The sequence below is a fragment of the Vidua chalybeata genome, chromosome Z (assembly GCF_026979565.1).
Source record: "Vidua chalybeata isolate OUT-0048 chromosome Z, bVidCha1 merged haplotype, whole genome shotgun sequence".
Classification (NCBI taxonomy): domain Eukaryota; kingdom Metazoa; phylum Chordata; class Aves; order Passeriformes; family Viduidae; genus Vidua; species Vidua chalybeata.
Genome location: NC_071570.1, coordinates 41130703 through 41157564, shown reverse-complemented (window position 1 = coordinate 41157564; position 26862 = coordinate 41130703). Strand labels below are relative to the sequence as shown.

Below are 26862 nucleotides of genomic sequence, written 5' to 3'. Positions count from 1 at the left end.
TCCTCACCCTTGCGTTGATCCATGCTCTGTATTTGACAGAATAGTCCTTCTGAGTTTGGTTCTCTGCTGTCCTGCAGGCATCACCAACTATGATGAGTATTCACTTGTACGGGAGATCATGGAAGAGAAGAAGGAAGAGGTTACTGGCACTCTCAAGAAGGACAAGACTTTGCTGCGAGATGAGAAGAAGATGGAAAAGCTCAAGCAGAAGTTGCACACAGATGATGAGTGTAAGTGCCTGGATGTGCTGGGAATGGGCTCAGCCTTGGGGGAGGGGAGCAGGGACCCCTGTGAGGGGAAGAGGGTGTGGAGAGAAACATGTGGATGAAGGAACATGTGTCCACACTTCCTAGAATATCTCCTGCCTGGAGGCCCAGGGCAGACAGGTGAGAGCTGGAATGCATCAGGCAGACATCCATTTCTCACTTGGCTTAAGCAGCCCCGGGGCTGGGATCAGCCATGCCTTGGTGCCTGTCCCTGCTCACACCCTGGCGTTGTCTGCAGTGAACTGGCTGGATCACGGCCGGACCCTGCGTGAACAAGGCATCGATGATAATGAAACTCTACTGCTGCGGCGCAAGTTCTTTTACTCTGATCAGAACGTGGACTCGAGAGATCCTGTGCAGCTCAACCTGCTCTATGTGCAGGTACAGCTTCCCAGAGCACCTGGTTCCACTGCCTCCTGCCAGACCCTGACAAGGCTGGTGGCTGAAGGTTTTGTCAGGAGCCATGATGGGGAGGTATTTTGGGATACTCAGTTATGTCCTGGGTAAGAGCCAACACTGGCAATACCAGCCCTGTCCTCTGGGTACTCCAGAGCTCCCCAGGTAATCCCATGTCACTTCTGTCTGGTAGGAACCGTCCTGAAATCCTGCTGCTGTTCCTCTCTTAGGCTTGATGCCTGTAGGGAACAGCCTGGTCCTACATACTCCTGTTTTTCAGAGCCACTTCTTTTAAGTCTGTAAAACATCACGCTTGATATGGAGGAGAGCATTGACATGGCTGCATGGCTGCCCAGCCCACTATGGTGTCTTCTATTCCCAAACAGGCTCGTGATGACATTCTGAACGGTTCCCACCCTGTCTCCTTTGACAAAGCCTGTGAGTTTGCTGGCCACCAGTGCCAGATCCAGTTTGGGCCATACAACGAGCAGAAGCACAAGCCGGGCTTTCTGGAGTGAGTGTTCTGAGGAGTCCCTGGGCTTGTCTTGAGGCCACTGGGGCAGCTTGGCAGCACCCACTTGGCAGTACCACAGTGCCTTGTGGGGCTCTGGGGGTTTGGGTGCCTCTGGTGCAACCCCTCTCCTCCCAACAGCACAGTCCCCAAGCATAGGGATCCACACCAGCTATGAGGGGTGCCAGCCCCCCATCCTGCGCCCTCTGGCAGCCCTATAGGGACATGCAGTCAGCTGCTGTGGAGGTGGCCCTAGCCCACCCCCTGGCCTGCCTTGATGCCACACAAAGGGCTGCATTATCAGCAGCTTTACCCCACTTTTAACTAGGACAGCTTTCATAGCTGCAGCAATCTCTCCCACATTCTTACTGCTTCCAAAAACTTCAGCTTATGCCCTGGCAGGGGCTTGTCTGCAGCTTTGGGTTGGACTTGTTCATAGTCAAGGACAGACAGACGCTGGCTTTGGGCTCTGCTGCTAACAACTCACTTGGCTGTCTGTTGGTAGGCTCAAGGATTTCCTGCCCAAGGAGTACATCAAGCAGAAAGGAGAACGCAAGATCTTCATGGTATGTGCAGTGGGGAGGTTGAGTTCTGGACTTTTTGTTCCTCCTCACTAAAGGTTGAGGTGCTCCTGTCTGAGGAGGCAGCACACACCAGTCTGGTGGGTGAGAAACAGGAGCAAGAGCTGTAGGTGGGCAGACAAGGCAGCTCCTGAGGTCTCAGAGATCAAAGCCAGTGCAGGGGATGCTGGTGGGCTGGGGAGAGCCCAGAAGGGCTGTGCAATGGTATCAAGCCAGGACTGTGGAGCTGGTGCAATGTTTTGTCTTTGCTGTTGCAGGCCCACAAGAACTGTGGGAACATGAGTGAGATCGAAGCCAAAGTTCGCTATGTGAAACTTGCCCGTTCCCTCAAGACCTACGGGGTCTCCTTCTTCTTGGTCAAGGTAGAGCAGCAGCCCCCCCGGTCCCACTTCAGACTCACCAAAATTCTGCTTCTTCAGCATCCATCTGTTGTGTCTCCAGCTGCTTCCCCTCAACCTATGTTGCTCCAGTTTATTTTGCATTTCCCTGTTGCATTTCCCTGTGCACTGCCTTCCTATCCCTTGGTTCTTGCTTTTTCTCATTGTCAAGCTACGTGTGGTAATTGTCACCACTAGAAAGTGTGGCCTTACAGGTGTTTTGGTAGCTGTAGCAGACCTCAGATATCTCTGCCTGAGTGGATCCATCCTGGGGATAGCCCACAGACCTTCTGTTATGACCCACAGGAGAAGATGAAGGGGAAGAACAAGCTGGTGCCACGGCTGCTGGGGATCACCAAGGAGTGTGTGATGCGCGTGGATGAGAAGACCAAGGAAGTGATTCAGGAGTGGAGCCTGACCAACATCAAGCGTTGGGCAGCCTCGCCCAAGAGCTTCACCCTGGTAGGGACCAGCACTGGTCTCCCATGCCTCCTTCCCGCTGGTACCCCTGCAGGGGGGCTGCTCTCACTCCAGCCCCTCTCTTGGCTGTTGCTCCATGGTGGCACAGCCTTGCCCTCCTTTGGTGCCTCTCCCAGCGCTTGCTTTGAAGGCTGGTGCTTGGGTGCTTTGTGCATACCAGAGGGGCTCAGGATGGCTGCCAGTGCCCTGCTCTGGTGCTACCCTGTGCCCTGCTGTTGCAGGATTTTGGAGATTACCAGGATGGTTACTACTCAGTGCAGACAACGGAAGGAGAACAGATCGCCCAGCTGATTGCTGGCTACATTGATATCATCCTCAAAAAGGTGAGGCTGTGCTGACAACAGCACTGATAGTACCTTTCCAGAGAGCCATACAGAATGTGCCTTCCAGCTGCCTCCAAACAACCATTGGCAGAAGGTACTGCTGGGAAAGCTGGAGGCAGGGCAGGGGGACCCTGTGACCCTGGTATGGTGTCTGGCTGCAGGAGGAGGAGGGGAGGGCTTGGGGTTATCATTTTATCTTTCCCTTTGCAGAAAAAGAGCAAAGACCACTTTGGACTGGAGGGTGATGAGGAGTCCACTATGCTGGAAGACTCTGTGTCTCCAAAGAAGTAAGTCTTCCAGGAGCCAGGCAGCTGCCGAACAGGAGTTGAATGGAGAGTGTGCTCCAGCAAAGCTTGCAGCACAGCAAGGAGGAAGAGCTGCCACGCCCACAGAGCCTGGTGCCAGCACTGTAGGCGTTCCTTTACCTGGTATTTCTCCCCATTTCAGGTCAACAGTCATGCAGCAGCAGTTTAACCATGTAGGCAAGGCAGAGCTGGGCTCAGTGGCCCTGCCAGCCATCATGCGGACAGGGGCTGGAGGGCCAGAAAACTTCCAGGTGGGCACAATGCCACAGCCTCAGCTGCAAATCACCAGTGGCCAGATGCACCGAGGGCACATGCCTCCCCTGGTAAGCTTTTTTTGTGTTCACCATAGGGCACAAACTCTGAGAGGTGACTGTCAGGCTTGTGTAGACCAATCTGTTTGGGTCCAAGTCCAAATCCAATGACCAAGGATTGTTTTGCTGTGAAGAGCAGGGGCTCTGTGCCACTGGCTTTGTGTCCTTGCTGGCCTGGCTGAGCCAGAGTCCTGCATCTTCTCCGCAAACTTGAGCTATGCCCCAGTGTTTTAGTCTGGCTAGGGACTGCAGCCTCTCGTTTCAGGTTGTGACTGGACAGCCCCACTAGGTTTGTGGTTTGCAGCAGAACCCAGTGCCATGTTTTAGTGCCCCCATCTCCTGTGCAACTGGAGAAGCAGTTGGAAAAGGCCATGAGGAGGCTGATTTCTTTTGCTCCGTGCAGCCTGGTGTGGGCAGTTGCTGTAAAAACCTTGTGGGATCTCACAGCATCTTCTTCCCACTCCCCAAGAGCTGCTTAACTGTGAGACTTAGTTGTAACCCATGATGGCATAAGGCATTTTCCAGTGGGAGTTGCAGAGGGGAGACTTCCTTTTTGCTAAGTGCACCCCACTTTGTGGAGACCTACCTAGAGTGGTCTCATCAGCAGCACATTGCCAGGGAGCATTTGAGCCAAATATGTAATCCTAGATTCCAAGCCTTTGATATATCTCACTCATTCTGTCTCTGTGTTGCAGACCTCAGCCCAGCAAGCCCTGACTGGCACTATCAACTCCAGCATGCAGGCTGTACATGCAGCCCAGGCCACGCTGGACGACTTTGAGACATTGCCACCTCTTGGGCAGGATGCTGTGAGTGCTGGGTGAAGGTGGGGTGCTGAGGGATGGACCTTGCTGGAAGCTGGGCTGGGTGAGGCCAGCCACATTCCCAGAAGAAGTGTTAGCAGCTCCTGGGAAGACCTGCTGCCTCAAAAGAGATGGAGTTGTATCCCACTCTGTGGGCAGCCATGGAGGGGACACTTGGTCATGTTGTTTGGTCATGGTAGACTAGGGAATTTGGGTGGTTACAGGTCTTCCCAGGTCTTTTCCTTGTCCTCTTCCTTGCACTTCTCTGTGTGAGCATCTGTGCATCTACCCACCACTTCTACCACCATCTCCTGATCCTGTTCTCCCCATTCAGGCATCAAAAGCTTGGCGCAAAAACAAGATGGATGAGTCAAAGCATGAGATCCACTCCCAAGTGGATGCCATAACTGCTGGCACAGCCTCAGTCGTCAACCTCACTGCAGGTATATGGAGAGTTGGAGTAGAGAGATGCCCCAGTTCAGTAAAACGCTTGGTCTCTCTTGTCTGGCTGAAAGACTCCTTCTGCTCCCTGAAAGGAAAACCACATCAGTGGCAGGTGTGGGGATGCTCTTGGAGCATCACTTGGAGCACATCCCATCCTGACTCCTCTTTTCCCTGTGCAGGGGATCCAGCAGACACAGACTACACCGCTGTGGGCTGCGCCGTCACCACCATCTCTTCCAACCTGACGGAGATGTCTAAGGGTGTGAAGCTGCTGGCTGCGCTGATGGAGGACGAGGGAGGGAATGGGCGGCAGCTTCTGCAGGCAGCCAAGAACCTGGCGAGTGCCGTCTCAGACCTGCTGAAAACAGCACAGCCTGCCAGCGCTGAGGTGGGGAGCTGGAGGGGCTGTGGGACCGAGAAGAAGGGGGAAGCCAGGGGAAACCACTGAGTGAAGTTTTAAGGCTTGCTCATGAGCCTTGTGTTGGTTTTGCCTTGTTCCTTGCAGCCTCGCCAGAATCTCCTGCAGGCTGCTGGCCTAGTGGGGCAAACCAGTGGGGAGCTACTGCAGCAGATAGGGGAGAGTGACACTGACCCCCGGTTCCAGGTGAGTGCACCCAGCAGCAACCAAGAACACCCACTCCGTAAAATCATCAGCCTTTGCGCAGGACCTCACAGGAGGAGTCCGGGCTGAACATTCGCTGGTGCCCAGTGGTGACTTTGTGAGGGAGGGGACAGGCCATTGCCCATCTCTGTCTCTAGAGTGATATAACACCTCTTATCTTGTGGATTCTATGTAGATCCCAGAAAACCGGTGTGCTTGGATCCTGCCTTCCTCTGAACCAAAGATGGTAAAACAGGTCTGGCTTGGCTTGGTGGTCTCTGCCATCTCCAATGTGAAGGGCGCTACTCTGGGAACTATAATCTGAAATCTTTGGAAAAGAGCTCTTGTAAAATTCTGCTTTTCTGGTGGTTGGATCTCCGAAGTCCATGCACTCGGGTTGCTGCTGGAGCAAGTGCTGCTCTGGAGATGACCCCCTGCAGCCACCTCAGCCCTGCCTGCTGCTCCCTGCCTGTGGGAGCTGCCTGCCTGCCCTCATCAGAGACCCAGTATGGGTGGAGCCTTGTGGGGCAGTTTTTTTTAAATGAGCTGACTGCCAAGTGGCTTGCTTTCCCATGATTTCTTCTGCCAGCACAAAGGAGGTAGCACTGTGCTGGGGAGGACAATCCAGACATATTATAGACCAAAGTAATCTAGAAAGAAGGGGTTTCTGTTCATGGCAGCTGCACAGATTCAGCTGAGTAGAGAGGCCTTGAAAGATATCTAAGGGGAGCAGAAAAGCTAGGAGCAGAGCAGAAAGCCATGTTTGGCCATGCAGCAGTGGCAGGATAGAATATCCCCAATGGTCAGATTTAGGACCTGGAAGACAATTTGCAGTCAAGCAGCAGGATGTTCTGCCTCACAGTTGTCAGACCTGAGTGTACGTACTTCCTTTGATGGGCTCAGATGCAGTGGTCTGGGGACTCTTGAATTGGATGCATGCACTCTCCAGTCTTTCTTCCTGTTGCAAAAGGTGATGGATTGCAGTTGGAGTAATCTTGGCTTGCAGGAGGCGAGGGGATGCTGTAACTCTTCTGGTTTGGTGGCCAGAGGCTTACTTGTTGTGGTGTGCAGGGCTTCTTGCTGTGATCACACACACAGCAGGAGGCTGGCAGCTACAGTAGGCAGAGAGCCCTGCCTTGCCCACCAGGATTTTTGCTATTTAGGGGTGGTGCTACCAGTTTTCACCAGCAGTGTGCCACAGGGGCTAATCCTGAAGGCTGCAGTATGCTGTCATGTCTGGTACCCTGCAGGAAAGCAGTTCACCATGTGCTGGTCCCTGCCTGTTGCCTCCTGGCACCTGTTGTGTACCTGCCACCGAGGAGAGAGGAAGCTGGTTGCCTTGTCACATCTTTCTTTTAGCTTCAGAAATAACAGCAGAGATGTATTCTAGCTTGTCAGCCAAGAAGTTAGAATTCAAAATAAATATAGCCAGCATACCTACAATACAGGTGACCAGCATGGGAGCATCTCCCACTTGCCTCTTGCTGGCAGCTGCCCCACGGTGTGGGTGTGCCATGGTTGGCTTGTGCATGCTGTTTGGCTGGAAGGGTTTGTCATCTTTTCACTGTGTTCAAATATTTGCAAACCCAATCAAATCCAGGAAGTACCAGCAGTGCCTTGCAGCAGGTTCTTGCTGTGGTACAGTCAGGGACAGGTGGTTGCCTGGGGAGTGGATATTGCAGTGATGCTGAGCATTGCCCCAGCTTCTGTGGGTGGTGTTGGTGGCAGTGCAGGCTGCAGCTCAGGGCCAGACTACAGCTTCACTGCCAGCTGTAGAATACAGTGGAGATGGGGTCAAGGTATTGCCAGCCTTTCCAGGTATTCGGTGCTGCTGGTGCTGGGACAGAGTGGATGAAAGGGCCCCAAGGGCTCACATTTCCCATCTGAATATTTCACGAGAGCCCTGCAGATGGCTGTGGCTGCTCCCACTGCCATGGCTGCCTTTCTGACCCTTTCTGTCCCCTCCCAGGACATGCTTATGCAACTGGCAAAGGCGGTGGCCAACGCTGCTGCTGCGCTGGTGCTCAAAGCCAAGAATGTGGCTCAGAAAACAGAGGACGCCATGCTGCAGACACAGGTGATCGCAGCGGCCACCCAGTGCGCCCTCTCCACCTCCCAGCTGGTGGCCTGCACCAAGGTAAGCGGCAAGGTTAACCCTTGCCTCAGCAGGGTTGTGAGATGCACCTGACTGGGGGGCAGCTTTGCAGCGGTTCTGGGTGTGCCAGGACCACATGTCCTAAGGCAGGACATTGGGAATCTGGCACAGGAAGTGCAGGCTGCCTCTTGGAGGTCCTGCCACTGTGCCCAGGCAATGACGATCCTCTTTGGAGGAGCAGAAGTTTGGGATAGTTCCTCCATGGAGCATACCACACTTGCTGCCCAGCCTTTGTTCTCCTTTCCAGGTTGTGGCTCCTACAATCAGCTCCCCAGTTTGCCAGGAGCAGCTGATCGAGGCTGGCAAGTTGGTGGCCAAATCAGCTGAGGGCTGTGTGGAGGCCTCTAAGGCAGCCACCAGTGATGACCAGCTCCTGAAGCAGGTGGGGGTGGCAGCCACAGCTGTCACCCAGGCCCTGAACGATCTGCTGCAGCATATCAAGCAGCATGCCTTGGGTGGGCAGCCCATCGGGCGCTATGACCAGGCCACTGACACCATCCTCAACGTCACTGAGAATATATTCAGTTCCATGGGCGATGCAGGTGAGAGTGAGACACCCAGGGTAGAGCACAATGGATAGGGAGGTATCAGAGAGCCCTTGGGACTTGCTAACAGGCCACACTTCCTTTCTGTTCCAGGGGAAATGGTGCGTCAGGCTCGTATTCTGGCCCAGGCCACCTCTGACCTTGTCAATGCCATCAAAGCTGATGCTGAGGGAGAGACAGACTTGGAGAATTCACGCAAGCTTCTGAGTGCAGCCAAGATCCTGGCTGATGCCACTGCCAAGATGGTGGAGGCTGCAAAAGTGCGTGTGTGGGGAAGGGTGGATCCTGGCTTTGGCCCCAGTCCTGTCCAATGCTATTGGCTCAGTGCTGGTAGTGGGTGAGCAGCCCCTGGTTGAGCAGCAGTTCCCAGAGCAAGGTCTTGCATTGAGCCAGGGACCTGTGGCGTGGGCTCCTCCTGGGAAAGAGGTTCAGGAAGCTGTGGGTGGTAGCAGAGAAGCCGTTATAGCTCCTGCTGCTGGACTCTTCCAGAGAGGCTGTGAACATCTCCCAAGTACCACAAACAGGCTATCTTGTGGGGGCCAGAACAGAGGTCCTGTTTCAGGAGGAAAAGGGACTCCATGGTCCCTGAGAGATGTGATGGGTTTTCTGTTTTCTCTAGGGAGCTGCAGCCCACCCAGATAGCGAGGAGCAGCAGCAGCGGCTGCGTGAGGCAGCAGAAGGGCTCCGTATGGCAACCAATGCTGCAGCCCAGAATGCCATCAAGAAGAAGCTTGTGCACAAGCTGGAGGTGAGGTGCTGGGCAAGGATCTGCAAAGGGCAAGCAAGCACAGTCAGTGAGCAAGGCCTGTCCAGGAGCCCCCATACAACTCCTCTTTCCAGAGGGGTAAAGTCCTTTTCAAGTACAGTGTCCATGCTGCATCATAAAGAGATCTCCCTTCCCTTGTGTGCACTGTGTTGTTTTGGGGTGCTGAGGATGCTCAGGTGCCATAGGAGAAGTTGTTTGGGGGATCTGGGCCCTGGTCATGGTGGTGGGGCTCAATACAAACTGCCAGCGTTAACCTGTGCTTCCCTGTGCCAGCATGCAGCCAAGCAGGCCGCTGCCTCGGCCACACAGACCATCGCCGCTGCGCAGCACGCCTCCTCCTCCAATAAGAACCCTGCTGCTCAGCAGCAGCTGGTGCAGAGCTGCAAGGTAAGGGCCTGGGCCTGATCCTGGCATCTCCTCTCTCTCCCTGTCTCACCTCCCATCAGCCATGCTGGTGCTTTCTGCTCTGCCACAGTGGTCAGACTGGATCCTAAGGCACTCACGTCCTGTAGGAGCTGGTCCTTTGATCACTGGTCCTGGGTTGAATCCATGTCCTTCTGACTGATCCTCTTCAGTGACCATATTCTCTGGCAGGTGGTGGCAGAGCAGATCCCGATGCTGGTGCAAGGTGTGCGAGGAAGCCAGTCCCAGCCGGACAGCCCCAGTGCCCAGCTGGCTCTCATTGCTGCCAGCCAGAACTTCCTGCAGGTACCCATGCTGCCTAGAGCCTCCCATGCCAGCTCTGGCATTACAGCATTATTGTGCCTGTCCCTTTTAAGATGCTGGGAGATCTTCTGCACACAGGCAGCTGAGATGCTGCATGTTTGTCCCCTTCTCACTGTTTATTTTTTTGGCCCAACAGCCTGGTGGGAAGATGGTAGCTGCAGCCAAAGCCACTGTCCCCACCATAACGGACCAAGCCTCTGCTATGCAGCTCAGCCAGTGTGCCAAGAACTTGGCTGCAGCTCTGGCTGAGCTCCGCACAGCAGCCCAGAAGGTGAGAGGCTAAGTCCCATCCTACAGTGAGACACCAGCTGTGCAGAGCAGTAGGGAGCAGTGGGGACAGCCTGGTGGCAGGTTCTGGTCTCTGCCACAGCCAGATGGGCTCTGTGGTCACCTGCTCACCTTCCCTTCTGCTCTGTCACAGGCTCAGGAGGCATGTGGACCCCTGGAGATAGACTCTGCACTGGGTCTGGTGCAGAGCCTGGAGAGGGACTTGCAGGAAGCCAAGGCAGCTGCCCGTGATGGCAAGCTCAAGCCTCTTCCAGGAGAGACGGTGAGAGTGCAGGGAAGGGTGGCTCAGGGTGGACTCTGGCACAGTGAAGTTGCCAAAAGGTGCAGCTCACCAGCATGTCCCAACTCGATCCCCCTGCAGATGGAGAAGTGTGCCCAGGACCTGGGGAACAGTACCAAAGCTGTCAGCTCTGCCATCGCTCACCTCTTGGGAGAGGTGGCCCAGGGCAATGAGAACTACACAGGTACTCGCCTCCACAACAGGGCTGGGGGAAGGGGCACTGAGCTGACAGGCATTGACCTCTCCATCCCCTCAGGAATTGCTGCACGGGAAGTGGCCCAGGCCCTGCGCTCACTCAGCCAGGCTGCCCGTGGTGTGGCAGCCAACACCTCCAACCCGCAGGCACAGAGTGCCATGCTGGAGTGCGCCAGTGATGTCATGGACAAAGCCAACAACCTAATTGAGGAGGCCCGGAAAGCAGTGGCCAAGCCTGGTGACCCAGAGAGCCAGCAGCGCCTGGCCCAGGTGGGGACAGAGGGACCCCAGTGTGCCCTGTTCCATGGCTGTGGGAAGGTTGTAGAGCTGGCTGGGAGGTGGTGACCTCTCTTTGCTTCCCTGCAGGTGGCCAAGGCAGTGTCACAGGCCCTGAACCGCTGCGTTAACTGCCTGCCAGGGCAGCGGGACGTGGACGCTGCCATCCGCATGGTGGGAGAGGCCAGCAAGAGGCTGCTGTCAGATTCGGTGAGCTGAGCTGGGGCAGGAGGGGAAGGGGAAAATCCAGCAATGCAGGCTGGTCCAAATGCATCGGGTTCCTCTTGCATATACGCAAGCATGTGCCAGGCCTTCATCCACCATCTCCACTCATCTCTCTGCCTCTCCTAACCTCTCTCCTTCCTTCCAGTTCCCTCCCAGCACCAAGAGCTTCCAGGAGGCACAGAGCCAGCTGAACCAGGCAGCAGCAGGGCTCAATCAGTCCGCCAATGAGCTGGTTCAGGCATCGCGTGGCACCCCTCAAGACCTGGCCAAATCCTCTGGCAAATTCGGACATGACTTCAATGAATTCCTGCAGGCAGGAGTGGAGATGGCCAGCCAGTCCCCGGTGAGAGGAAATGCCTGTTGGGGTATCCTGAATGAAGGGAAAGATTTGGGATATCTGAGAAGGTAGCCGACCAAAGGCAGGGTGGCTAGGCAGTGGTGGTTAGCGTGGCTGTGGCCAATGCAGCCAGGGAGATGGGGACTGGTGCTGTACAAACCACAGCAACAGGGAGAAGAAGGTGGCTTGGGCTAGTTCAGCAAGAATTCGTGTTTCCTTGGTGTTGGTGGACAAGTTGGATGAAGGGAACTGGCTCAGCTTGAAAATCCCCAGAGAAGACCCAGGATGGGTGTGGACTTTAAAAGGTACTGCAGAAAACTCATCTTGGCTCCTTGCAGAATAAGGAGGACCAAGCACAGGTGGTGTCGAACTTGAAGAGCATTTCCATGTCCTCCAGCAAGCTGCTGCTGGCTGCAAAGGCTCTCTCTGCTGACCCTGCTGCCCCCAACCTCAAGAATCAGCTGGCAGCAGCAGCACGGTAAGAGAAACTGCTCCCTGAGAGCTGCTGGCCATAAATAGTAGTGGGGCTGGGTGGTGGGGCATGCATTGATCTGTGGCTCTTTCTTCCATGTCCTTGGCAGGGCTGTGACTGACAGCATTAACCAGCTGATCACCATGTGCACCCAGCAGGCCCCAGGCCAGAAGGAATGTGACAATGCCCTGCGAGAGCTGGAGGTAAGAAGCCAGATACTGACAAGGCACTGGAGGGGTTGAGATGTTGGGTGTGAGGAGAGCTGCACCCCACTGGAAGAAACAGGAGGGAATGAAAAGGAGGATGCAGAACTTTCCTCTGGGTGTGACACCTATGTTCCCGCAGACGGTGAAGGAATTGTTGGAGAACCCCACCCAGACTGTCAATGACATGTCCTACTTCAACTGCCTTGACAGTGTCATGGAGAACTCCAAGGTAAGCCCTAAATGGAAGTTTGAGGAAGAATAGGGAGGGCTTGGGAAGGATGTGGGAATAAAGGGAAAGGTGGTTCCTCCCCTTCCAGTGAAGCACAGTGAACTCTGATCCTGGGAGCTCTGTGGGAGTCAGAAGTGGTGTCCATAATCACTGTGTGGTGTGTCCTGCAGGTGCTGGGAGAGTCCATGGCTGGCATCTCCCAGAATGCCAAGAACAGCAAACTGCCTGAGTTTGGTGACTCCGTCAGTGCTGCCTCTAAAGCTCTCTGTGGGCTGACAGAGGCAGCTGCCCAGGTGAGACACACTCAGTCCCAGCCCTGAGCCTTACCCCAGGGGCATAGTTGTTGTATACACCCCATCTCTGCCCTTCCAAATCAGTGGGAAATGTTGCCAGACTTCTCAGCAGCCCATGCTCTCTGTGGGCCTCCCTGCAGTGTATTATTGTAAGGGGCTCCTGCTGGGTAATAGGTTACAAAGACTCCATGTATTACAGAAGGCTGATCAATATATCTTTATTAAGAAATCCATACTTTTATACCTTAGTTCACTACAGGTGTACTTGATTGGTCCTTTAGTCCAAACACCATCACCAGTGGCAATTAAGAAATCACCCTTTGGTAAACGAATCTCCATAACAAATGCCACATGTTCACAACAACAGGTGCAGCAAGTTAAGAATTGTTTCTCATTCTTTTCTCTGATCTTCGCGCAGACTTTTCCCAGAACGATGTCTGGGAAACTATCTGTGTCTCTCTGTGGCCAGAGAGCTACTACCACAGCAGTGTGCAGGCTCTCTCTCACCACATCTCCCATGTTCCTAGGCTGCCTATCTTGTGGGAGTCTCAGACCCCAACAGCCAGGCCGGACAGCAGGGCTTGGTGGATCCCACTCAGTTTGCTAGAGCTAACCAAGCCATCCAGATGGCCTGCCAGAACCTGGTGGACCCTGCCTGTACTCAGTCCCAGGTGAGTGTGGGGTGGAGTTCCGTTACAGGCATTTGATTGCATCAAAAGGAGTATGAAGCTAGTTGGAAGTGCTGCATCCCAAGAGTTGGCCAAGATGATGGCTAGTGTCTCATTAGGCCCCATCAGCTGCACTGGGAACCAGCTGGCAGCTTTGGTGCAATGGTGACAGCCCAGATAGGGGGCTCTGTGGGCATTGTAGGATCTTGGTGATCTTTCTTGGGTCCCAAAAGGGATGCCTGTGGTCACTGGTGCCCTACATAGGGTGGGTGGGAAGGAAGAGCTGTAGGAATAGCAGGTGAATCCTGCCTTACTCTGTTTTCCCCTGCAGGTGCTGTCAGCAGCCACCATTGTAGCAAAACACACCTCAGCCCTGTGCAACACGTGCCGTCTGGCATCCTCCCGCACCACCAATCCTGTGGCCAAGCGCCAGTTTGTCCAGTCGGCCAAGGAGGTGGCCAACAGCACTGCCAACCTGGTCAAGACCATCAAGGTGCGGAGTCCCTTCTGAGGCAGTGTGGTGGTGATGGGATTTGGCGTGTGGTGGGGGTTGGGTAACTGCTCTGGTCTCTCCACACCAGGCCCTGGATGGAGAGTTTAACGAAGAGAACCGGGAGCGGTGCCGTGCTGCCACTGCCCCTCTCATAGAGGCTGTGGATAACCTGACAGCCTTCGCTTCCAACCCAGAGTTTGCCACCGTTCCTGCTCAGATCAGCCCAGAGGTGGGATGCTGCTGGGACAGGGAGGATGGAGCCTGGCTGTGACAGGCTCTGCTCTGGGGTGGAGAGAAGCTGTGTCTTCCCTGAGCCTGGGGGGGCCTGCACTGAGGGAGTATGATGGGCAGGTGGGAGCAAGCCTTGGGCTTCAAGGGGTTGCTCCAGGGTAAGGGTCATGGGACTTCCCATGCACACTCCCTTACCTCACCAGCCTGTTATCTCCCTGTGCAGGGGCGCAGAGCCATGGAGCCCATTGTCATTTCAGCCAAGACCATGCTGGAGAGCTCTGCTGGCCTCATCCAGACTGCCCGCTCTCTGGCTGTCAACCCCAAGGACCCACCGCAGTGGTCAGTGCTTGCTGGCCACTCACGGACAGTCTCAGACTCCATCAAGAAGCTGATCACCAACATGAGGTGAGCAGAGTCCTTCTGTGGCTGTGGCTCTGTCTCTGCTGGCACATACTCCTGCTCTGAGAAGCATTCCTGGGGTGCTTTGGCTCATCATCTCCTTGGACACAGCTGGTGCAGGCAGGCAAGGGATGGGATGGAAGACACTCTCCCTTTTATCCTTTCTGGAAGCTGCTCCTTCAATTCTCACAAGGGTTGATGGGAACACATGCTGATGTGATAGAGCCCAGGCTCTATCACACTGGGTTGCCCCAAAGCCTGGGAGAGGTGTCTTGCCCCTCACTGGCACCAGCCAAAGGCTGGGGGTGAAGGGGTGGTGTAGCAGCTGCCAGTGCTTGGCTAATTCATCTGTCACTCAGGGACAAAGCTCCAGGACAGCGGGAGTGTGATGAGGCCATTGAGGTCCTGAACAGATGCCTGCGGGAGGTGGACCAGGCATCCCTCGCTGCCATCAGCCAGCAGCTGGCCCCCCGACAAGATATCTCCCAGGAGGTGGGTCAGGGACATGCTGTGGGCAAGCCTAAGGGACTGGGCATCCTTCCCTTGGCTCTCAGCAGCATGAAGGGACCCCAGCCCTGCTGCAGCCTCATGCAACACCCTCTCTTTGCACAGGCATTGCACAATCAGATGATCACAGCTGTCCAGGAGATCAGCAACCTGATCGAGCCTGTGGCTGCTGCAGCACGGGCCGAAGCCTCGCAGCTGGGCCACAAGGTAATGGGGGCACAGGGTAGTGGGGGTGTGGCACTTGGTGCCTGGGGAAGAGACATACGATGCAGCTGGGGCTGGAAGCTGCTGGTGCTGACACTGCTCTTCCCTAGGTGTCCCAAATGGCTCAGTATTTTGAGCCACTCATTATGGCAGCTGTCGGTGCTGCCTCCAAAACACCCAACCACCAGCAGCAGATGAACCTCCTGGACCAGACCAAAACGCTGGCTGAATCTGCCTTGCAGATGCTGTACACAGCCAAGGAGGCTGGTGGGAACCCCAAGGTGAGTGGGAGGGGCACGTGTCAGTGGCGTGTTCTCCTTTGCATGTGGGTGCCGCATGGTGCACACACGTGTGCCAGACATGGAAAACCCAGGGTCAGTGTGGAGCATCCCTGTTGGGAGGGGAGCCACCGCCTGTCTTCCCTCACTCTGGCTTGTTCTTGCAGCAAGCTGCCCACACTCAGGAGGCTCTGGAAGAGGCTGTGCAAATGATGAAGGAAGCAGTGGAGGACCTGACCACCACCCTGAATGAGGCAGCCAGTGCTGCAGGTGTTGTGGGGGGCATGGTGGACTCCATCACCCAAGCCATCAACCAGGTGAGGGGAGAAAGGAGAAGACCTGGACAGGGTTGGATGTGGGAGAGGGGAAGAGTCAGGGTCAAATCCTACAAGCTAAAGACCTTGTGGATCAAAGCTGGAGCCAGAATCTCCTGGTGGTCTCTTGCAGCTGGACGAGGGGCCCATGGGTGAGCCAGAAGGTACCTTTGTGGATTACCAGACCACGATGGTGAAGACAGCCAAGGCTATTGCAGTGACTGTGCAGGAAATGGTGGGTGTAAACAAGACTGTCAACTGTAGAATGCACTGTCTGCCACTGAGTCAGGCTGCTGCCCTCCTTGCCCTGTCCAATTTGTGCTCTTCTTCTGTCGACAGGTCACCAAATCCACCACCAACCCAGATGAGCTGGGCATACTGGCCAACCAACTCACCCATGACTATGGGCAGCTGGCACAAGAGGCCAAGCCAGCTGCCCTCACTGCTGAGAATGAGGAGGTACGAGCCTGGGGGAAGTGCTGGAGTGTGCTGTGGGGCAGAGCAGAGGTTGTTGGCTTGTGAGAACAGAGGACGGGGACACTTGAACCTCTCATTGGAGATGGGGGCAGGCAGCTTTCACACCTCCCCTGAAACATGACATAGAAACAAGGAGCAAAGCTGTGCTTCCTTTTTCCTTCTCCTGAGTGGGAGGATTGGGAAAGAGGAGCTGGGTGATGAGTGTTTCCCAGCCGGTATCACAGATACAGGGCTTAGTTCACTGCTGACTCTGTCACACACACATTCCTCTGTAGATCGGCTCCCACATCAAGCGCCGGGTGCAGGAGCTGGGTCATGGCTGTGCTGCCCTGGTCACCAAGGCTGGAGCCCTGCAGTGCAGCCCCAGTGATGCCTACACCAAGAAGGAGCTGATAGAGAGTGCACGCAAGGTTTCTGAGAAGGTAGGTGGTCGGGAGGTCGACGGTGAGGTGGGAGGGATACTGGATTCAGTCATGTGCCCTTGGAGCCACCACTCCCAAGGATGGTTTCCTCGTCCTGTTGGAATCTGTTGGCTCTCTTGGCCACACTCCCCCTGCCCAGCTGATGGGGTGGAAGATGGATGCCCCTCTGCAGACATGATAACAGCAGCTGGTGGGTGAGTGTGATACCCAGGTGCTGCAGCCTGCCTGGGAAAACTGACCTACACGCTGGTGACAGGCCAGGGCTCTCCAGATCAGTTCTTGCAGAGTTGGGCAAAGCATCTGCAGCAATGCTTGCGGCTCACACTCAGCGATAAGTCTCCCCTTCACCTTTTGCTGGCATCCTGTCCATCAAGTCAATCTAAAGAGCACACTTCTGAAGAACAGATGAAAAAATGTGGCTTTAAAAGTCTAGTTGATATGGGTAGAGCTGCAGTGCTTGTAAGCAAAAACACAAAACAGTAAACACTTGTAAATTGTGCCTGGCATTTGCAAATCTTACTAATTTGAAAACTAGTCCAGCATCTCTTAGGCCACCAAACATGATAGGTGCAAGGTAAAAATAAATAACTGGAAGCTAAGAAGGGTTGTGCAGACCAAAATATTCCCGGTTCCTCTCCTTGGTATGAAGCAGCTCCACCCTTGGGGGTATTGGAGGTGTGTGCAGTGGGAGTTCCCTGAACCTGCTCTGCTCCCCCATTCACTTTACTCATACCCCACAGGTGTCTCATGTGCTGGCAGCTCTTCAGGCTGGGAACCGTGGGACACAAGCCTGCATCACGGCAGCCAGCGCTGTCTCCGGCATCATTGCTGACCTTGACACCACCATCATGTTTGCTACAGCAGGAACCCTCAACCGGGAGAACTCTGAGACCTTTGCTGACCACAGGTACCCAGACACCCTCTGCTCAGCCAGAGACAGGGGTGTCAAGCTCTGTCCCGTGGTCTTTCTGAGCTGTGGACCAACCGCAAGGAGGGCTTCAAGCTCAGGTCATGCTGGCTCAATTTCCCAAAACTCCAGCTTGTACATGGGAAAAACCAGGATTCACAGTTTCTCTGTACCCCAAGGACCATGTGTGCAGTAGAGAGCTGTGTCCTCCCTGACACACATTTTGTCTCCAGGGAGGGCATCTTGAAGACAGCCAAGGCACTGGTGGAGGACACGAAGGTGTTGGTGCAGAACGCCACAGCCAGCCAGGAGAAGCTAGCCCAGGCTGCCCAGTCCTCTGTGTCCACCATCACCCGCCTGGCAGAGGTGGTGAAGCTGGGTGCTGCCAGCCTGGGATCTGAAGACCCAGAAACCCAGGTGTGATTGGTTGTGTGGGCTGAGTGGAGGCTGCTGGTAGCTTGCTTGGAGGGGTTGAGGGATGCAGATGTCATGTGGTGCTCAGGCTGGATCCCAAGAGTTGGGGAGAGAGGGGGCTGGGCTTTGGCTGGTGCTGGCTGAGCTGGACTCCCTGTGTGCCCCGTGGTACCCAAATCTCTCACTGCTGGGCTACACCACCCCCAGCCTAAGTGAGACTTTAGCTCAGCCATTCCCCTGATCTTGCGCTCCTCAGGTGGTCCTGATCAATGCTGTGAAGGATGTGGCCAAGGCACTTGGAGACCTGATCGGTGCCACCAAAGCAGCTGCTGGCAAAGCTGGAGATGACCCTGCTGTCTACCAGCTGAAGAACTCTGCCAAGGTCTGTACTGGTTGTGATGGGAAGAGGGGGAGGAGGCAGTGGGGCTGGAGAAAGAGAAGGGTCTTTTTCTGCCTGTGTTGGCCCAGGAAGACAACTGGGGTGCAGACAGGACAAAAGGTTAGGAAGGGACATATAAAAGGTAGAAAACAGCTTGCAGAGGAGCAATTGAGGCAGTTTGAGGGGAGTATGGGGATGGGGCAGTTTTGGACCAATCCACAGGGGAAAGACAGGTGCTGGCAACAGGCCAGAGCTTCTGTGGGGATTCACCTGGCTCTCTTTCTCCTTCCATAGGTGATGGTGACAAATGTCACTTCCTTGCTGAAGACAGTGAAGGCTGTCGAGGACGAGGCCACAAAGGGGACACGGGCACTGGAGGCCACGATCGAGCACATTCGCCAGGAGCTGGCGGTGAGTACGGCCGCGGTGCTGCAGCTGCCGCGCTGCTCACCTGCCGCCCCGTGCCTCACCGCTGCCTCTCGCCTTGCAGGTCTTCTCCTCCCCGGTGCCTCCTGCCAAGGTCTCCACCCCGGAGGACTTCATCCGCATGACGAAAGGCATCACCATGGCCACAGCCAAAGCGGTGGCCGCTGGCAACTCGTGCCGGCAGGAGGATGTTGTCGCCACGGCCAATCTGAGCCGCCGGGCCATCGCAGATATGCTGCGCTCCTGCAAGGTGGGGTGGGCAGTGGGTGTGGATCTCTAGCACGGATTTGTGGGTGGAGGGGATGGTGCTGGATGTGAATAGGGGTTTCCCTGTGTCCGGGTTACAGGAAGCAGCCTACCACCCAGAGGTGAGCGGGGACGTGCGGCAACGGGCATTGCGCTTCGGCAAGGAGTGTGCTGATGGCTACCTGGAGCTGCTGGAGCATGTGCTGGTGGTGAGTGTCCCCACTCTGGTTCCCAGGGTGGGCAGAGGCTGACCGTGGATTGCCTGGGTGTTCCCCAGATTCCCAAGGTCCTCTGGGTTCTTCACCTCTTCCCACTGAGCCCTTTGCACAGCCCACATTGCTGCCTCTGCTGGCACAGCATGCGTCCATGCCCCTGCCATGGAAGCAGATGTCAGGGAGCTCAACACGCTCCCAGAAAGGTATTTTGCTAACAACAGATGGAGATTAACTGACTACAAACAGATGGAGGCTGGAAATCAATAACATAGTAGCATAATCTTGTAAAAATACAGCTTCCAGTAAAAGTGATAGGACTAATAGACCTCAGGCAGTGGGAAAAGAAAGTGTCAAAGTGTCATGCCCACAGCACTATGTGTGGGAGATGAACAATGACTGCCATAGCAAAGATAATGACTGCAAGCGCCCACTGCAGCCTTTTGATCCAGTCTCCCTCTGACTGAGTCCTCTCAAGGACTTCAGCTGCAACATTAGTTTACAAGAAGTAAATTAAGCCTCTAGCATGGTAGGAAAGATCCAGTGAAGTCCTTCCAACAGTTTGCATTCTTGGCAAGATCACAGAAGTGGAGTCAGGGGCACTCTGGGGATGTGCACATTGAACTCATGGTGCTGTGAGATCTCTCAAACAGGACAAAGACTGACAGTGATTCAGCTCTGTGTCAAGGTTGCACTAAGCTGGTTAGTGAGAGTCTCCTGTCTGGGATCACTAGCTACAAAGTGGTGGAGCCCAAACTGTGGTTTCCTGCAGGGAAAGCCCCCTTAGGCAGAGGGTAACCAGCACTGGCAGCAGCAGGGGGAGGTGGGCAGGAATTGATGGCTAGAAATCGAAGCTGAGTAGAGAAATCAAAGGGTGGTTTTATTCAAGGGAGGTAACCACTGGGGTACAGTTCCAAGGGGAGCAGTGAGTTTTCCATCCTCTGCATCTAGATCAAATGTCTGCCTGGAAGATGCTTCAGGCACACATGAATCATGGCAGCCAAGGCTGGAGTGCTGAGTAGAAATTCTCTGGCTGACCTGTTGTTAACAGATGATTAGGCTAATGACTTAGTGTGGCAGTGCCCAAGATCAGCCTACTTGCAGGAACACGCCATTCCTCTGTATTTTGGGTGTTACCATCCTGCTGCCGTGCAATGTTTTGACTATGATACATTGGAATATCCTTAAAAATGTTCACTGGAGCTGCCTCTTAGTAAGCTCGTAGCCTCTGGGGTGCCTTCAGCTCCAGAGAGATATCATTTAGCAGTTTTAAACACGTTGTCAGAGCAGACAGCAGGCTTAATAATAAGGCATTTAGACTAGATGTGCTCATGAGGGCAAACGAGCCATCACTGTGTGCCATCAGCTTGAGTACTCTGAGCCTCACGCTGACTGCTGGGATGGCCCAACACAAGGCCAGGAAAAAGCTGTGACTCACCTCAGTCTCCACAGCACTCTTGTCTGCAACGGCAGGAGTGAAGCTCAGGGGTCCTGTTTATCAAAGGACAGCAGGTTCCTGGGAAACCACAAGCAGGAAGGATCTAGGGGAATGGGAGGGGAGATGGCAGAAGGGGTGCTACCTCATTCCCCAGCAGCAGCAAGGTCATTGCTGTACCCTTTGTCCCCAAGGGAACCGGTGCCTTCTGCAGAGCATGAACAAGTATGGTTAGGGTTCAAGAATAAGGGTTATTTGTCTCAGGCTGGAAAACATGGCTCCCAGCAGAGGAGTGGGAAAGCCTGCATATTTCACTGGGGAGGGGTAGGAATTTGAACCTCCATGGGGACTTGGTATTTGGTAACAGTAGGTCTCTCCCTCCACAAGCAGAGAGATTCTGTGGCTCAAAACTGCAGTGAAGCAATTCAGGGTGGGGAGAAATAAGGTGTAAAGGGTGTGAGGAGGAGAGTGGATCCATGGCTACTCTGAGTGTAGGTGGCTCCTCTGGCTGTGGGAGCCTCATCCAGGTGCCCTGTCTTGCCTGGCCCTGCAAGGCTGAAGTAAGAGCTAATGATGGCAGCACAGCTCCCCACCCAGGTTCTCTGATCCTTTGTTCCTACTTCTCCTCTTGGCTGCCCTTCAGCCCTCAGCAAAAAGCACCCACCTTCCCCTCCCCTCCCCTATCTCCCCTCCTCCTGGCTCGGGCATTCACTGCTTTCTTTTCTCTCTTCTCTCTCCTCTCTGTCAGCCGGTGAGTAAGGCAACACTGGGGTGCCTGCTGGTCTCTAACCTCAGCATGAGCCTTGCTCATGGCGTGTTTGTGTGCCCAGCCCAGTGCTGAGGTGGGACTTGCGTGTGTCCACAGGGACCCTGGGGTCCTTGTGTTTGTGTATTCACCCCTGCTCTAGCTGATGAGCAGCTGCTGCCCATCTGGTGCAAGTTGGGCTAGCAGTGAGTTCTGCTTGTGCATACAGACCCTGTGTGCATGCACACGTGTGCTGTGGTGTGTGCATGTGTCCCTCCAACCCATGGGAGGACCCTTAGGGCACTGCCTGCCAGCTCATCCTGATGGGGCTAGCCCTCCTTTGCTGAGATGCCACTCCAGTGTATCCCCCTTTGCCCAGCTTGTATTTGCAAACAAACCTCCAAAATGGGGACAGTGAAGGGGGGATATGCTTCTGGAGCTTGAAATGATTTGCAGGGGAGAAATCTTGGTGTGAACAGCTGCTGAGTGCAGAAAGGCTTGTGCTGAGGGTCTTGTGTCTCTTAAGATGTTCCAGAAGCTGTGGATGCAGGAGGGCCCTGGGGAAGCTCATCCTATCCTGGTGCACAAAGAGAATAGCCAGACTCACTTGAGAAAGCATCTCAGACAGTGCCTGATGTGTGCACGTGCGGGAAGGGGCGGGGGGATCCCACTATACTTCTCTGGGGAGCACACCCCAAACAGACCTATGAAGTTCCCCTTTTCCAGGTGCTTACATCTGCTCCTTCCCCCCTAGATCCTGCAGAAGCCAACCCACGAGCTGAAGCAGCAGCTGGCAGGCTACTCCAAGCGTGTGGCCAGCTCTGTCACTGAGCTCATCCAGGCAGCTGAGGCCATGAAAGGTAAGGAAAGATCCTGCTCAGAGGGGCATGACCAAGGGCTGGGATTAGGGTGGAGGGCTCGGCAGCTGCTGGAGGAGGCAGGGAAACAGAAACTCAGAAATGGGACTGCATGGAGGTGTAACCTGCCTGGCTTCCCGGTGTTCCTAGGGACAGAGTGGGTTGACCCAGAAGACCCCACTGTCATCGCTGAGAATGAGCTGCTGGGGGCAGCAGCTGCTATTGAGGCTGCAGCCAAGAAGCTGGAGCAGCTGAAACCAAGAGCCAAGCCCAAGGTAGCAGTGCTGAGCCTTGTCTGACCTTCGTGCTCAGCTTGGGGTGGACTGGGGCTCTTCTGCCTGTGCTTTAGCCACATTTCAAGGCCCATCTGACAGCTGATCCCTCTTCCTGTACTCCTGCTACCTCCCACATCCCCAGCTGGACTTCCTTTGGTAACCCATGCCCCACTGAACCCCATAGCCCTTAATCCAGCTTTATATGTTTGCCTTCAGGCTCCTGCAACCATCCTCCTGTTCTGCTCCATCTGTCCCAGCACTCCTGCTTGGGACTCACACTCTGCTTTTGCCCACAGCAAGCAGATGAGAGCCTGAACTTTGAGGAGCAGATCCTGGAAGCTGCCAAATCCATTGCTGCAGCCACAAGTGCCTTGGTGAAGGCAGCCTCAGCAGCCCAGCGGGAATTAGTGGCCCAAGGAAAAGTAAGGCTGTAAGAGGGGAAGAAGAAAATGTAGAGAAGGGTTCTCCCAGAAGAAGGGAGAAGAAGGGCTGCTTGCAACCCTCATGCCTGTGACAAGAGGTGTGCAGAGTGGTGACCCTTACTCCTCCCCTCCTTCTTCATAGGTGGGTGCCATCCCAGCTAATGCAGTGGATGATGGACAGTGGTCCCAGGGTCTCATTTCAGCCGTGAGTATCAAGGTCATGCTGAGGGGTTGAGGGGGAAACTTTCCTCTTGACTCCTGCTGCAAACATGAGGATGCTCTGCCCTTTTGCTTGTCCTCAATGGAAGAAGTAATCATGCTTCTTCCTCCCTCTCCCACATGCTGTGGAAGCTGGTTCTTTCCATCCCATGCCCCACAACCTCCCTGGAACTGATCAGGGCTCCTGTACCTCCCCTGACAGCCTCTCTTGCCACAGGCACGCATGGTGGCTGCTGCCACCAACAACCTGTGTGAAGCCGCCAACGCTGCAGTTCAGGGCCATGCCAGTGAGGAGAAGCTCATCTCCTCCGCCAAGCAGGTGGCTGCTTCCACAGCCCAGCTCCTGGTGGCCTGCAAGGTGAAGGCTGACCATGACTCAGAGGCCATGAAGCGGCTCCAGGTGAGTCCTAGGCTGCCTCTTCAGCTCCTGTTGTTTGAAGGGTGGCTGGGAGTGGCATGAGGGCACGTGGATGCTTTCCATGGCTCATGCTCCCTGCCTGTATGCCATCAGTGGGAAGTTCATTGGAACACAGGCTCCAGGTTGCTTGGATTTCACTGCTAGCTGTGTGCCAGGCATGTAAGTGCTGCCGGGCTGCTCAGCCTGGCAGCATTCAGGAACAACGACCTGGCACAGGAATATCTGAAATGGGTGCACTTCCTCACCGGCATTCAAGAGGTTAATGCGTGGGGGGCATGTTCTGTAGTACCGTTAATCCTCAGAAACCACGGCACAAAGGGGCTAATGCCCATGTGTTGGGGGGTTAACATGGGGTCTCAGCACTGGGGCTAAGGGCTGGGGAGAGGCAGCAGGGCTGCCTCCCAGTCCCTGCTCCACTGCTCAGAGAGGAGCCAGAGCCTGGCTGGGAGCAGAAGCGCCTGAAATGGTCATGAGCAGGTGACAAGGCAGCAAGCCATGTAAAGGAATCCCTGCCTGCAGCTCCCAGCACTCCTGGCTGCCAGTCCTGTCTGCTGCCCAGCCTGGGGCAGGAGTTCCTTCACACCCCTGGGCAGCAATCATACCCTGGGGCTGTGACTCACATTGATGCTCTCCTCCTCCCTGCTGCAGGCTGCTGGAAATGCTGTGAAGAGGGCATCAGACAATCTGGTGAAGGCAGCACAGAAGGCAGCTGCCTTCCAGGACCATGATGAAACAGTGGTGGTGAAGGAGAAGATGGTCGGAGGAATTGCACAGGTAAGGAGTGAGGCTGCTCAGGGCAGGAGCAGCTCTAGGTGCCACCACAACCTGTGTGTGCCAGTCTCAGAAGCATGTCCTACCACTCACCAGCACAGGTCTCTCTTGAGAGAGCCTCACAAAAATGCTGTGAGTTCACCCATTCCATTTTATCATTGCAAGAGGCCCTGGCTGGGTGATAATTGGCATAGACTCCAGGTATTACAGAAGGCTGATCAATGTATCTTTATTAAGAAACCCATACTTTTATACCTTAGTTCACTACAGGTGTACTTGATTGGTCCTTTAGTCCAAACACCATCACCAGTGGCAATTAAGAAACCACCCTTTGGTAAACAAATCTCCATAACAAATGCCACATGTTCACAACAACAGGTGCAGCAAGTTAAGAATTGTTTCTCATTCTTTTCTCTGATCTTCGCGCAGACTTTTCCCAGAACAATGCCTGGAAAAGTTGTGTTTCGCTCTGTGGCCAGAGAGCTGCTGCCACACCAATGAGCACCAATTTAAACAATGAGGCCTCACCTTATCCCACTACAACTAGCAGGGGGTGATGGTGCGTGTAAAGCCCCGGCTTCTCCTTTGTGCAGAGCCCACAGTCCTTTGTGGCACAAGGAAAAAGCAGAGCACTGGGTAGAGGGCGAGATCTACCTAGTGTGGGGTGTCACAGTCCCAGTGCTGGCTCCCTGCAGCTGAGACCCTCTACACAGCACATAGGGCAGAGCCCAGAAGCTGTTCTGTTCTGCTTTATGTCCAGAGTACCATGCTCCCACCCCAGGGACAAACAGTCCTCATGCTCAGTGAGGCAGTGGCTGTGATGGGAGGGAAGCAGCAGCCAGAGAAAGCGACTCTGGGGTTGACACTGCTGTGGCAAAAGCTCTGGCCATTCCTGTCAGAGGCAGTTGTGACCTCGGGGCTCTCTCCTGGCAGATTATCGCCGCACAGGAGGAGATGCTGCGCAAGGAGCGGGAGCTGGAGGAGGCGCGGAAGAAGCTGGCAATGATCCGGCAGCAGCAGTACAAGTTCCTGCCCTCGGAGCTGCGGGACGAGGAGCAGAACTGAGCCGCACACCCTCCGCTCACTGCACAGACTGCTGCCTGCCCGCCTGCCCACCTGCTATTCCTATTTAAGACGACCCACCACAAGCAAAGGGCTGTCTGGACTAGACCAGAGCTCTGCCCGCACCCAGAGCAAACGGACTAACTCAGCTGCCCCTCCAAGGCGGTGCCACACCAGCAACTCTGCTTCGCTGCCCAGCCCACCTTCCCATGCACACCCAAGGCACAATCAGAGCGCTCGGAGGGACTCGGTTGGGGTGGGAGCCGGGGCTGCACTGGCTCAGGGCTCAACCGCCAGCCCCGGGGTGCGGGCCCACAGAGCTCTCCACTGCAAGGGGATATTTACTTGTGCCTTTTTCCTTCCCTCTCATGCCCCTTTGTTTCTCTCCTCCACGTGGGATGGGGACAGGCGAGTGGCTTGCCCTCTCCTGTGCAATAGCGTGTAGGGAGCAGCCACCCCTCGCTGAGCTCTCGTGTGGAGCTGCCTTTCATCTCCACTGCCTTATTGCTGGCTGAATCTTTCTCTGCAGCTACCCTGGAAGGCCCTGAGTCCACCCCATGAGTATGAGTATCTTTTTCAGCCCAGTCCCCTCTGCAGAGCAGCAGGGCTGGAAGCCACAGTGCCTCCGCTCAGGATGGGGGATGATGTGATGAGTTCACCCCCAGAGCAGTTTTTTGCCTTCCTTCAGGGCTTCCCCCCGACTATGGCCCCAGCCAGCTGTCCCTTCCTCCTTCTTCCCAAGTGCCTGCATTGTTTTCCAAGATCTGCAGTATTTTTGTAACTTTTCCTTTTCTTTAGTATTGAGCCTGCAGCTTCCAAAGCTCATTTATTTCCCTGCCTGCTCATGCCCTGCCCACTAATACTCAGCTCTCGCCAGGGTCCCGTAGCCCAGCATCCCACCCCTCCTTGGCTCCGGGACCGCCATCCCTTCCCCTTTGCACTCGCTGAGGCTTCTCTCACCATTTTGATAGTTTAAGCATCCCATATTAAAGATTGAAGGAAACCAGCTCCCCCCCAAGCCTCCGGGGTGGGGTGGGGGATGCCAGTGTCTCCTCAGAAAGATGCATTCATCAATAAAATCTGGTTTTCCTGCTTTCTTGCCAACTGGGTATCAATGGGCCTCCCATGGAGAAGGGGAGGGCAGGGGGGCCTGGGCGCCTTCCCTCCCGGCAAAGGGAGGTGGAAGTGTGCCACGGGTGCTTATACAGCATGGAAAATATTTGAGGCACGTCCAGCCCCAGGCACCCGGCAAGCCGGACCCCTGCTGCCAGCCATGTGCTGGCCTCGCAGGTGCTGCTGGGGGGCCACCAGTGCAGGAGGGGATCTTGGGGATTTTGTTTCTTGGGGATTTGGGCTTCAGGGAAGGCAGGGGGGGTATTTGTGTGTGGAGCTCAGCTCCTCACCCCATTCCTGCTGCCAGCCAAATATATGCCTGGGTAGGGTGCAATAGAGGTACAGATGTGGGACTTCCCACCCCATAGTCACTGGTGGGCCATCAGTGGGGAAGCAACAGTCTGTTGTGGTGTGGGTCTGGGAATGTGGTTGGAGCCTTCCCGGCTGCCAGTGTTGATCTCATGCCCCGAAATAGCCCCCCAGAGCCAACCTGTGCGGGCAGCAGCTGCCCCAGTGCGTCCCCACCTGTTCCCACCCTGTCACTCAGCAGGGATTTGGGGGGCCTAAGCAGTGGCAG

General features: G+C 55.1%; 1 protein-coding gene across 3 annotated transcripts in view; it reads left to right on the top strand.

The window, feature by feature from the left end:
- TLN1 (talin 1) overlaps positions 1-26265 on the top strand; it is a 35729-nt gene extending 9464 nt beyond the window's left edge. For 2 of the 3 annotated variants that reach the window (XM_053932841.1, XM_053932840.1), the window contains exons 5-58: positions 78-230; positions 505-647; positions 1049-1176; positions 1679-1739; positions 2012-2116; positions 2438-2593; positions 2833-2934; positions 3145-3221; positions 3382-3562; positions 4246-4359; positions 4688-4796; positions 4977-5185; positions 5303-5401; positions 5595-5645; positions 7368-7535; positions 7801-8095; positions 8192-8358; positions 8718-8846; positions 9138-9251; positions 9459-9572; positions 9727-9861; positions 10012-10140; positions 10240-10342; positions 10415-10623; positions 10720-10839; positions 11000-11197; positions 11530-11669; positions 11773-11866; positions 12009-12098; positions 12269-12391; positions 12919-13062; positions 13391-13552; positions 13641-13781; positions 14007-14188; positions 14542-14674; positions 14795-14896; positions 15004-15174; positions 15339-15488; positions 15619-15720; positions 15825-15944; positions 16238-16384; positions 17125-17291; positions 17525-17708; positions 17962-18087; positions 18379-18495; positions 18575-18760; positions 18858-18965; positions 21903-22008; positions 22156-22280; positions 22577-22702; positions 22845-22907; positions 23139-23321; positions 23988-24113; positions 25044-26265. In XM_053932841.1, the coding sequence (XP_053788816.1) occupies positions 78-230; positions 505-647; positions 1049-1176; positions 1679-1739; positions 2012-2116; positions 2438-2593; positions 2833-2934; positions 3145-3221; positions 3382-3562; positions 4246-4359; positions 4688-4796; positions 4977-5185; positions 5303-5401; positions 5595-5645; positions 7368-7535; positions 7801-8095; positions 8192-8358; positions 8718-8846; positions 9138-9251; positions 9459-9572; positions 9727-9861; positions 10012-10140; positions 10240-10342; positions 10415-10623; positions 10720-10839; positions 11000-11197; positions 11530-11669; positions 11773-11866; positions 12009-12098; positions 12269-12391; positions 12919-13062; positions 13391-13552; positions 13641-13781; positions 14007-14188; positions 14542-14674; positions 14795-14896; positions 15004-15174; positions 15339-15488; positions 15619-15720; positions 15825-15944; positions 16238-16384; positions 17125-17291; positions 17525-17708; positions 17962-18087; positions 18379-18495; positions 18575-18760; positions 18858-18965; positions 21903-22008; positions 22156-22280; positions 22577-22702; positions 22845-22907; positions 23139-23321; positions 23988-24113; positions 25044-25175 (7319 nt within the window). In that variant the 3' untranslated portion in view covers positions 25176-26265. The remainder of the gene's footprint in view (positions 1-77; positions 231-504; positions 648-1048; positions 1177-1678; positions 1740-2011; positions 2117-2437; positions 2594-2832; positions 2935-3144; positions 3222-3381; positions 3563-4245; positions 4360-4687; positions 4797-4976; positions 5186-5302; positions 5402-5594; positions 5646-7367; positions 7536-7800; positions 8096-8191; positions 8359-8717; positions 8847-9137; positions 9252-9458; positions 9573-9726; positions 9862-10011; positions 10141-10239; positions 10343-10414; positions 10624-10719; positions 10840-10999; positions 11198-11529; positions 11670-11772; positions 11867-12008; positions 12099-12268; positions 12392-12918; positions 13063-13390; positions 13553-13640; positions 13782-14006; positions 14189-14541; positions 14675-14794; positions 14897-15003; positions 15175-15338; positions 15489-15618; positions 15721-15824; positions 15945-16237; positions 16385-17124; positions 17292-17524; positions 17709-17961; positions 18088-18378; positions 18496-18574; positions 18761-18857; positions 18966-21902; positions 22009-22155; positions 22281-22576; positions 22703-22844; positions 22908-23138; positions 23322-23987; positions 24114-25043) is intronic. The other variant, XM_053932842.1, reaches the window with a different exon arrangement.
- Positions 26266-26862: the final 597 nt, after the last annotated feature.